The 12,751-nt window shown below is 31.5% G+C and overlaps 1 protein-coding gene across 1 annotated transcript; it reads left to right on the top strand.

The window, feature by feature from the left end:
* Positions 1 to 3,224: 3,224 nt before the first annotated feature.
* On the top strand, positions 3,225 to 3,332 carry Smp_198100 (putative homeobox protein SMOX-4; the record flags this gene model as incomplete). Its single annotated transcript, XM_018796682.1, has 1 exon — positions 3,225 to 3,332. The coding sequence occupies one exon, from the start codon at positions 3,225 to 3,227 to the stop codon at positions 3,330 to 3,332; it is 108 nt and encodes a 35-aa protein (XP_018651800.1).
* Between the last annotated feature and the right edge of the window lie 9,419 nt (positions 3,333 to 12,751).

Raw genomic sequence — 12,751 nt, 5'->3', positions numbered from 1 at the left:
ATGCTACTGATTATTTACATGGTTTATTGATATAAACAAAAGTCTTCTTGTTTTATTCTCCTATATGAGTAGATGATTTTGAATGCCTTACCGTTTTAAGATGTGGTATACATTAAATAAGGTCATATATTTGAAAACATTCATATAACTATCTGACAAGATGGTAGTTTGTTTTTACATTGTCTTCTTTTGCTATGAATGTCAGTAGCGTTTTTGTTGTTCCGAAAACATAATGATACTAGACAACAAAGATTATTTGATCTATATATGAAATGTTTGTATCTTTAGCAACCATATGAAATGATTATATATTACTTTGTAAGCAGAAACCCATTACTCTGAAATTATTCATTTCAAATACTTTTTTTAAATTCTCCATTTGTTCTACTGGGAACATGATGTTTACAATCAGACTGCACATTTCTTATTATTTTCAAATGTAAATGTTAAACTCAGTTTGTCTGATCAAAAACCGATTAAACACAAAATATGGAAATTAGTTGTTTCAGACTAAATATCATTATTTGTACCCGTTACTTCGATTAATCACTTGTTATTTCTAAAACTTTATACACTTCTGTTAACTAGGTCTCCACTCGTTTAATCCCGAAGAATCTAACAAAAACTGATAGAAAAGTATACTGGTCAGAAACACGTTAGTACTTGGTACATACATATATAATGTCATAACTTATACATGTTATTGTAAACATAAAAATTCGTTCTGTAATCAGGACATTGACCACATTATGAAGATTACTTCATAAAATAATCTTACTGTTTTTCACCAGGCACATTTTATATTGATTAGATATTCAAATCGTAAACTTCTACCAAGATCATATTTCCTATGGATGTAGATTAACTAAATAAAGGTGTAGATGATATCTCAACTAATTATACTAACTTTTCTATCGCATACTACTGAGAAATGAGAATTATTTTAATTATCTTTCTATAATGTAATAAGAAGACGAAGATTATCAGAACTATGTGATGTATTAGCGCAATACATTTCCAACAATCTGATCACACATATACTTGTTAAGAACATTTATATATAAAAATAAAAGGTCAACTAGACTGGAAATGGGGGGTAAGAATAGACAAGGATAACAATAATAATAAAAATAATGTGAAACCTAATCACTCTGGATAATAAGCTAATATTACCAGGGTAGGTTTAAGGAGAGAACAAACTGTTTTGAATACACAAAGGGGGTTTGAATTTTCGAATGGCTAAGGCTTCAATAGACCTTAGTATACGCCCTTTTACACTTTCATGCAACACCACAAAAGCCGAGTTAAGATCAATCTTATGGCCTGTTTTACATGTTTGGCAATAGAGGATGATGGATGTTTATCCTCTACTCTTATTGGGTCATTTGATTCTATTTGTTTTTGCAACCATTTTGGTACATGTACACCCAACCCAATTTCCAGATCACGATTGCTCCTCCCTATGTATGTGTGACCACACACACATTTATATTGGTAAACGCAGTGGGATGTGACACATTCGTTTTCATGTCTTTTAGGTTTTGAATGAAGCATGGACCTCGTTCTTTCTTTGATAATGACCTTCGCTGCACAATACGTTTTGTCGATGACTGATTTAAGCCTTTATTTCAATAAAAAGCTATTTGAATCACCTCCAAATGGCAAGGTGATGTAACTTGATATACTAAACATTGATTACATTATTTATTCCATACTGAAAAGTAATTTTGGAAAAAAGGTAGAATGAGGCAAGTTTTCCTGTACCAGTAACTGTTGTTTCTAGTGATAAATTGTAATGAATACTCTAAGAAACGTTTCATGAATAATTCTCCTGAACTCCCAACTGTAAACTAGCATAGTGAAAGTCGTTTATATGAAATAAGGAAATGTTACTATAACCTGTATACCATAATAAATGGAAAATTAAGCACCAAACATTAGGAATGTGAAGTGGTTTAAAAGAATTATTATTATTCACCTTCAGTAATTTATCATATTTTGCAACAAATAAAAAACACAGAAGTAACAGGAATAATGTTAGAATGTATATCATTCTAAAACAAATTAATGGAATATGTCGATATAAAGATTTTTCCCACCTTAGATATATTTCTTCTTTCTCAGTTGATTTCATGAGTCGATCTAAGCAAGACCTCCATTGGAAACCTAGATGCCCGTTTCGTCCTAATAAAGAAACCCCTCAGCTGTGTCAATCCACGATCCCGTACAGCACACTCAAACCCAAAACTTTTGATCTCGTGAGAGAAAATTTAACCTCTAGACCACTGAGCCTTCATCCAACGCTGCTAATGTCCAACTTATATAGATCCATGATCTTGTACAACCTTTCATCCTTGGTCTGAAGTAAATAACTGTTTCGTATCCAACACAGATTGAACTCATTTTACAAATACAGTAAGCTGACTAATTTTTACCAATATTTATAAAGTTACAATTTACAGTAACTTAGTTTGCAAATAACGAACTTAAAAATATAAAAATAAATAAATTCATTCAATTATTGAAAATTACTTAATAAACAAATAATTCAACATGACCGTTCGACCATAACCTCTTTACAAAACATTCATTATCCGATTGAATCACATCATATTTACTACCTCATTAATTTCAACTCTAAATTTACAAAACATTTTATAACATTATTTTACATCGTTTGTTTAATCTAATAATAATGATAATAATAATAATGGTAATAAATACGAACATATGCTTTGATTATTCTATGTACAGTTCTAAATAGAAGTATAATAGGATTGTAAATAACTTTTCATGGATTGTGTATCCTGAATTAAATACAAAAAATGAATTAACCCAGAATGGTTTCAATATTTATCCTCTCATCAATTTAGTTTCCCTAATAAAGTAATAACAATTTTAATTTTTCCTTTTCAGGCGATTAACAGAAAGTTATAAGGTGGAGGAAAGGGTTTATATTGCACTTTCTTTAATGCATCATATACCATTCTTTTTCAGAAAAATGTGTTGTATACCCTTTTTCTAGTGTTCCCATTACCAAGCTTGTTTGATAGCATATGTCTTGAACTTAAGCTCAAGTTTGAAATGTAGTCTAAAAAATCATATACTTAGAATCTTTTTCTATGGTGAGTAATACTTTGTGATGTAAAGCGACTTCTGTATTCGAAATACATTTTGCAAAGTTTGTAACTAAACTAATATCGGTGAACAAGATACTTTAGTGAATGCTGAGCTGTAAGTTGAATTCATTTGTGTATCCTTTAAAAGAACTTAACAACCTTTACAACCCTATGCTGATAACATTCATTCAGTTCAAGAGATTTATTTCTTGATTTCATCATCCAATTCATCTTTTGAAGTACCAGGAGAAGGCTTCTACTTCGTAATATTTTTATTATCTTCCTGAAACCTTCTAGTTATAAGAAAGTAAGGAAATCGAATCTCACCAAAAGTGTCTAACTGCTACAGGAAATATCAACCGAGTGATTGCTATAAAAAACGATAACTTATACCTTATCTTAGAATAAATTATGTCTTTTATGTCTTTAAGCAAATAATTTGACTTCAGGATGCCTCCTTTTGAGTATCTTCTGTATCCAAAACTTTAACTAAAAAATTAAATAAGTAAAATATGCTTTAAGAGAAACATTTCCTTCAAAATCAAAATCAAATCCTGTTCCAGAATTTTACATTTTTTCACATCACTGATTAAAATCGGTCTTAGAGAGAGATTAGAAAATTAACCAACTTTAATAGATTTCAGTCAACTACCGTTATAGAAAGCTGGCATCACCTGAAAAAACAAATGTACTTGAAAGAATTTATATTTTAGTAACTCAAGTGGTACCAGGCGAAAGAAATCTTAATTGTTTTTAAATATTATTGGAAAATAATCCAACTTTTATCATCAATCATGGAAATCAGTTTCTACTCGAAATATGAACGTACTATACGAGACAATATGTAATTGTGTGCTTTAACCTCCTGGCTCAAGCATAAAATCAAAATCAATTTATCATGCAAAATAACAGTTTATAGCTCAAATTTCCATAGATACAATGCTTTGACACTTCAGTTTCAAATACAATGACATTCAATCAAAACTGTGTTTCTTGACAGTTTTTCAGAGTTCAGACATCAAAGTCCTATAAGATGGAGAAACTAAAAAAATGTTTTTTAATCTTTACTCTGTAATATTTGGAATATTTTCAAGAAAAATCATTAAGACACTGTCATACTGTCATTCACACAGAAACAATTGTGTATAATTTATTGGTAGAAAAAACTTAACATCTATCACTGAAATAAAAGACGTAGTGTTAATGTTTGTTATAATTTCACAGTTTACTACCTATTAACTGTTCCATATTTGATCAAGTGTAAAACAACAGAAAACTATGTTTTTTAATTTACCAATTCATATCTGTATATCACAAAAGGAGATCAAATTTAGATATACAACAGAAGTATTGACATTAGACACACACTTGATTAATCCCCCTGACCATTTTCTAGAAGAGAAAGAAGTGTAGCTAATTTGAACATAATAAAAATCACGGATGAATTAATTCCATATCTCATGCTTTTTGATTTCAAAATAACTAGTTTATTCAATTTGATTTCCATAATTAAAACACGTAGTTAGTGAAGTCTGTGAACACATTATACTACTTATGTGGCCTAAAGTAGTTGATTTTGGACAAAATTATTTTGATATGATGTGTTGCAATTTGTTTAATTCGGATAGATTGTAATTACTAGTAAAGAAAAATGTTTCATTCTCCAACATGAATCGATGTATTCAATGTTGAAATGATTATTCTAAAAACTCGTAGAAACAAACGACATTGTTTTCAGCTAGATCTGGCTTTAGCGTATATTAAAATAAAGCTTATATGTGTTGTTTTCACTTACACGATGAGAATTTTTAATATTCTGAAATAGTCAGTGATTCATATTTTGTCTTGAAATGATTTGGCTTAGCTGAGGTCATTCATATTCATTATTCGACTTTTAAACACTCTTCGCTTTTTGTCAAATGTAAATTGCAACTCAAAAGATCTAATCATTTGTATTAGGAACAGCGTTGCAATGGATCGAATGAAGATGACAATATAAGTCATCAGAAATATGTGAAGTTAGCATTCTACTTGTTTGTATTTGTCTTGATATCCCTTAATTATGAAAAGACGTTTTTAGAAAATTATCATCATATTTAGACTGATTATACTTGTTTGAATAATGTCAACTAAAATCGTTTTTAGGTGACAAATTATGACTGAGAGCTGTTGGCCTTAATGTGGATAAATGAACATTTGAGATTTTTTATTTCTGTCAAAATATTTCTTATGTTTCTATACCCAACGATATGTGAGGAAGATAATGAAGAATGGAGAATGTGGATAAAATATCAGTAGTGGTAAACAATCAGGTTCGAAGATATATGAATCTAGTGCGACTTATGATTCCATCTTCTCTGCTGACTTTGCTTGCTATTTGATACTTTTAACACAAGGAATAGTACAAACTATTTAAAAACTTCACACTTAACAGTGAAAAATTCTGAATGTTTGAAAATAGAAGCATTAATAAACTAGCCTAATACATGCTTTAATGACTTACTACTCATAATGCCATTAGTTTCATGGAATTTAACATGCATTTAAAGAATCTAAACTCCAAACCAAAATAGATTGTTCCTCATACGAAGTGCAGATACGGAAGCACTTATATCAAATAATCCTGTTAATACATGAGCAGTATACTATAAGATTATTTGATAATGAATCAATTAGTCATAGATTTATACAAACTCTTTTTGATCTGAGATAATTATACATAAGCTAACTAAATATAAAATCTGGAGTAATGTAAGAAAGAAGACAAAGAAATCATTTGCGAAGACTTCTAAAATGAATGTCTTGTATGGTTTAATTTCGTTGGGCATATTTGACAATATTTCAATCTAAAATGACATTACCATTCCGTTTCATTGTGGCAAACGTATATATCCACTTATTCAGATCTAGAATATGAAATTATAGAGTTAATTCAAGTATTACCTGTTTAAACCTTGTAAATTTCGTTAACATTCTAGTCGTTTGTTAAAATTTATTCTTTTGGTAGATCTTTGCTTCTCCAAACAGCTTCTGATAGTGATGTTATAATTATGGAAAGGTAACTAACATTAAAAATTGTACAAATTAGTGGTTAAAGTCATGATTAACGTTAAATATTCACTATAAAGTGTCACTTTCAATCCACTTGTTATTACGGAGATGTAAGCTCTTTTTCTTAACATATTATAAACGTTGGAATTTTTATCAAAAAAAATCCAAATTTTCCCATTATTGACTATAGTGACTTTGTGCAGCTAACTTTTACAGTGATTTCGCGCTATAAATTTGTAATTTTATAAATCAGGAACAAAGAGTTTAGCAGAATAAATTCGGAAATTCATTTCATTCCGTTGGATTCACATCAACTACTTATAACATACAATATTTTGACGTTAAAATTATCATAAAGTTACTGTAATTATAACAATGAAACCAATTAGGTGTGGATATGTATCATCAATGATGAGATAGAGATTCCAATAGATGTAGAGAGAGTGAACAAATATAAATAAATATAATATGTAAGCAAATATAATAAATCACCGGAGATAATAACGAGGGATTGTAGAGTCAAAAAGAATAATTCATTCAGTAATGAAATAAATAAGGAGTGAAAGGAGTTGAGATCGATCAATAAAAAATAAAATTTGGAATATGAAGGAAGTAATACAATTGAATTTAGAGAAAGAATTTTAAAAAACGATGTCATAAACTGACAATAATGCTACAATTGTCAGAAAAGATATGAACACATAAATTTGGCTTGAGAGGTTTGATGGTTATGACATCGATAAATTCAAAAAGATTAGAGTTTGATCGTTGATTAGTAATCTTAAAAGATTTCAGTCTATCGACCCAATGTCTTGAATCGAGTAAATGTTTTTAAATAGCTATGCTGAAAGCTTTGATCAATAATATTGTTTTAATGTAGTAAATAAACACCTAAATGTAATCAATCAGTTCATTCCGGATAATAATATATTTGGTCTGTAATATGAGCCTCAGTTGATTCTTCTCAACGTGTGGTGTATGCTACTTATGTCTGCCGACATAAGTAGTATGTAACACCAACCAGAAGTAACACGCCTTCCAGCAGAAGTTTGAGAAGATCGAATCGAAGAGAATGGGAAAGCAAACAGAGAATAATTGTAATAGCAATGAAGGTAGATGAAGTTTGAGACAACTGATGGAGGAGTTGCAAACGAAGTATCTAATATATGGTTTTACAGTTTACCGAAGAACTCTGTAGCTTTGTTTTAAATAATAAATTGATTTTCCCCGCCTAAGTTCTCGTTCACTACAAATGTACAACTTTCATTAGTTATTAGTTTTTTTAATTTACGGAGTAAGTAAAACTGTACCTCAACTGGCAATGTTGAAACTCTAGAAGAGAATTCTAGATTTATTTCATACCTTCGACCCATTGCGGTTTTTACACTAATTGAGATACTAGGGTCAAGTCATCATTCATCGATGCATTCCTAAGTATTTTCAGCAATATGTTAAATAAACTTAAATGTTCAGCTGACAGTGTTGTTAATCGAAATTCTCATGTGAAAATATCATGCTCCTGGTACACAAGGGTTATTTTTTTAAGTCCCCTTATATCACATACTGATTATATTATGCTATAATGTAAAATATTTTTCACAAGTCCATCTGAAGCAAAGAGCTTGGAAGAGAAGACAAAATGATGTCATTAGCAAAAAGTCCAGTTGACCATTCTCCTGAAAACATCCTTGTATTAGATTCTTCTTTGAGCTTTTTCTGAAGGTCTTTACAATAAGTGTATGTTTCGTTCATAATTATTCGTTGTTAGTATTATTCTTTCAAAAATCACATTATCATCCAAGCCAATTTTTCCAAGACTATTATTTCTTAGGTCTTCTATAAGGAATGACGTAAAGTTTACTTCACATATCATACATTTGCTAGGCATATTAAAATTTTGTTTTGAACTTATATCTGATAAAAATATGTTTAATTTTTTGTGCTGTGAATAATCTCAACACTTCGCAACAACAAAAAAAACATTAATGAGTCTATGAGTTTGATACATTTGTCCATTCGACTCGTCATATACAGCTACAACTAATAAAACTTCATAGCGGATTAAAGATAATCTATTACCCTTTTCTGGTTTTCACTACTGGTAATCCGAAGTGAAAAGCCGATAATTTATAATTATCAACGTAGTTCCAAGCTTTTTAGTAACAATGATCACTTTATTTAATTGCATCCACTTCGAAACTGAACCATTGATGCGATAAACTAGTTTACCCATTTTAATATCTCGCAAAACACAATGTCTAAATTGATGTCAGCATATTTTATTCGTGTGAACTATGTTACAGAAAGCAATATAAGTAAATGATAATCCATTTTGTACATTTTGTATGTGCTAACATAGCAGTCTGTAGATCGATAACTGAAAACCTTTCATAGTAAACAATATATCTAAAAACCACCTAAGACGAACTAATAAAGAAAGAAGTATTATTCGTTACATATTTGCCCAACATCTTTATGTGTATATCCTTTTATCTTCAAATTCATAGTCATTTTTTTCTATTTAATGAACAATATTCAAATTATAATATGTTTATTTATTCATGTATTCAATATAATGAAATAATCCTTTTCGTTAATTTGCGTGTGTGGTTAATTCGTTTGGTTAAAGTAATATTTTTGGAAGTTTCCCATGCTAGAATACAATCTATATTTCTTGTTTTGTTTTGTTATTTTTTTTTACCTTGGTATGACTGTTTTAAGCTACATTGATGAAAAGTTATTCATGTGTAATATCTTAGACTATCTAATTATATTAAAGTAGGTATCACTTTATGGTTTGTACAACAGTTTGAAAACAAATGATAATTAGAATTTCATTTCATTTGGAATCCAGTGTTCAATAAAGATGAATACATATAACGTTTGTATGATGAGAATTTTGAAATCTAAATAACAGATGATATTGAATTATTTTTTGGAGTAAATTTGTTAGTTACTTGATTGACACTTGTTAACAGATACAAACTATTTTCGATTTTATTGAGTCAGCAAAAAGTACAATAACATAGCTAATCCTTTATAACATAGTAAAGTGAATTCAACCTTGCTAATATCTTATGCGTTTAAACAAAACTTTTTCCTCATTTCCTTGAAGTACAAATTTTAAATATGTTTTCATGTATATAAACGTTCAGAAATACAATTCCAAATACAAAGATTGCATCTTCATTAATTCCGAACACCATAGTTAATCATTCTTTCAGGCTCTAACCACACGCACCCACATTACACCAAATAAAGAGCACTCTGAAGTTGAGTTGCTAAGTATCTTTAGTGAGATAGAGCTTTACATACCAGAACAACAATTCCTGTCTTTAAAAGTATCAAATGACAAAAACTTTTTTAAATAATGCGTTAACAACAATCATCATACACAAGAATAAAATAAACCCATTTGCCGTACAAAGCTAAGTCCAGTATGTGCATTAGTTATGCTTTATAGTTTGGTTTTTACAGTCATAAATTTTAAAAGGTTGACTAAAATACTGGTCTTCAACTAACTTCTAGAATGCGCTTGTTACAGTACTCTAAACTTTATGAGTACTTGAAAACAAGTGATCAATCAATACAATGAACAACCGATTTAGAACACAACAATGAATTATTCAAGTGTCATGATGTTCATGATTGAACAGATATATAAGTTATTACTGAAAAAACAAGATTTCATAATTACATTTTTTCGGTATTCAAATAAGTAGGAATCTGTACTTCTGACGTTTCGCAACTTAATGTTTCGCTGGAGAAAAGACTTAAATTAAGTCATGGAACATCAGAAATACAAATTCCTGCTCATTCGAATATAACTAAATATACCACTATTATTATTAACTTTCTATCTAATGCTCAATTTATTTAAAAAATAATAATATTTAATATTGTTCATAAATGTGTTACATCGTGTAAAAGTCAAGAACTCAGGTTGAGTACTTCCATAAAATATGAAAACTATACATCACTTATATCATATGTGTATCTTCCTTCAGTTGTCCTTTACATGTTTCAAGATTATTTCAGTTCCTTCGTTATTACAACCACTCTGTTTCTCTTCCTGTTCCTTTTAATTCAATCTTCTTAATCTTCTGCTGACAGGCATTCCACATTTGACTGATGCCACATACTACTAATATCTGCTAATATTAGTGGCATGCACCGCAACCTCATTACTAATAAAAAAAACTGTTAACTAAAATGGATAGATGTTTTGATAATTTGTATATTTCCTAGGAACAGTGAAATTCAATATAGTACTTTTAAAAGAATATTGGGAATCCTGTTTGCAATTAGCAAAATAATCCAAAGTGCGCCTATATAGTATGGATTCAGCTTTTATTACTATACATTAGACAAGAAATTATAGTTTAGTGTTTCTTTACAACTCAACTTTCGAAACCGTTGAGCGATATGTGAAGTGTAAAGATAATAATCGGTTTATGTTTCTGAAAGACAGGACAGATATCACAGTTTTCAGATTTTTTGAAAGTAATCTCTCTGACGGCAAAAGTCAAATGAAATTTCTTCAAAAAATGGAGTCTTGTTCAAATTACTGAAACCAATTATCAATAGTTTTATCTTGTTTCCCTTGAGGACTACGTAAACAAAAATTCTTTTTGGATTTGTTTTTGTAAAATTATTGAAGAATAATAAGTATAGTGTCAAAATTGTGACATGCGATTATTGACGGACTACTTTTATTTGTCATTATCCAAAGTTTTCACATTGTAGAAAGCAATAGATTTGTAAAAGAATCATCTGAAGTAACTTAGTTGTTTTTTCAAGGGGCAAAATTAGTATGAAACTATTGTTCGTCTGTCGATTGCGTTTCATATGTCTAATTATATTACTTACTTACTTACTTACGCCTGTTACCCCTCGTCGAGGAGCATAGGCCGCTCACCAGCATTCTCCATCCAACTCTGTCCTGAGCCTTCCTTTCCAGTTCTTTCCAGTTGCTATTCATCTTCATATCTGCTTCTATTTCCCGGCGTAGTGTATTCTTTGGCCTTCCTCTTTTCCGCTTCCCTTCCGGATTCCAAGTTAGGGATTGAGTCGTGATGCACATTGGTGATTTCCTTAATGTACGTCCGATCCACTTCCAACGTCTTTTCCTAATTTCCTCTTCAGCTGGAAGTTGGTTTGTCCTCTCCCATAAAACGCTGTTGCTGATAGTATCCGGCCAATGGATGTTGAGTATTTTGCGTAAACAACTATTTATAAATACTTGTACCTTCCTGATGATGGTCGTAGTAGTTCTCCACGTTTCAGCTCCATACAGTAGGACTGTCTTGACGTTCGTATTAAAGATTCTGACCTTGAAATTGGTTGAGAGCTGTTTTGAGTTCCATATGTTCTTCAATTGTAAAAATGCTGGCCTTGCTTTGCCAATCCTCGCCTTTATATCTGCATCCGATCCTCCTTGTTTATCAACGATGCTCCCCAGGTACGTGAATGTTTCCACCTCTTTCAGAGTTTCGCCATCAAGTGTGATTTGGTTGGTGTTCTCCGTGTTGCATTTGAGAATCTTGCTTTTTCCTTTGTGAATGTGAAGGCCTATCGATGCGGAGGCTGCTGCTACATTTGCTGTCTTCATCTGCATTTGTTCGTGTGTATGAGAGAGGAGGGCTAGGTCATCTGCGAAGTCCAAATCATCTAATTGATTCTGAGCTGTCCATTGTATTCCGTATTTCCCTTCAGATGTCGAATTCTTCATAATCCAGTCAATCACTAGAAGGAAGAGGAATGGGGAGAGTAGACAGCCTTGTCTGACTCCGGTCCTTACTGGAAATACATCTGTCAGCTGCCCTTCATGCATGACTTTGCACTGTAGTCCATCGTATGAGTCCCGGATAATGTTGACAATCTTTTCAGGAACTCCATAGTGTCGAAAAAGTTTCCATAATGTTCTTCTGTCCACGATGTCAAACGCCTTCTCATAGTCAATGAAGTTGACGTATAGTGATGAGTTCCACTCAACTGATTGTTCTACGATTATCCGTAGTGTCGCAATCTGGTCTGTGCACGACCTATCCTTACGGAATCCAGCCTGTTGATCTCGAAGTTCGGCGTCCACTGCGTCTTTCATCACTCATCTTTCAGCACTCTGTTGAAAACTTTTCCTGGTACTGATAGCAAACTAATGCCTCTGTAGTTCTCACATTTGCTCAGATCTCCTTTCTTTGGTATCTTGATGAGATATCCTTCTTTCCAGTCCATTGGCACTTGTTCCTCTTCCCAAATCTTCTTGAATAGAAGGTGAAGCATATTTGCAGTTATTTCAATGTCTGACTTCAGTGCTTCCGCTGGTATATTGTCAGGTCCTGCCGCCTTCCCACTTTTGATTTGTCTGACGGCCATCTTGACTTCTTCGATCGTTGGTGGAGTGACATCTATAGGAAGGTCAGTGTGTGCTGCATCGATGTTCGGTGGATTCAATGGGGCTGGACTATTCAGCAGTTCCTTGAAGTATTCTGCCCATCTTTTCCTCTGTTCTTGAATCTGTGTGATCGTCTTTCCTTTTTTGTCCTTGACTGGTCTCTCTGGTTTACCATATCTCCCCGCCA

This window comes from Schistosoma mansoni, chromosome 4 (genome assembly GCF_000237925.1).
Source record: "Schistosoma mansoni strain Puerto Rico chromosome 4, complete genome".
Classification (NCBI taxonomy): Eukaryota; Metazoa; Platyhelminthes; class Trematoda; order Strigeidida; family Schistosomatidae; genus Schistosoma; species Schistosoma mansoni.
This window is presented reverse-complemented; position numbering and strand designations above follow the sequence as displayed.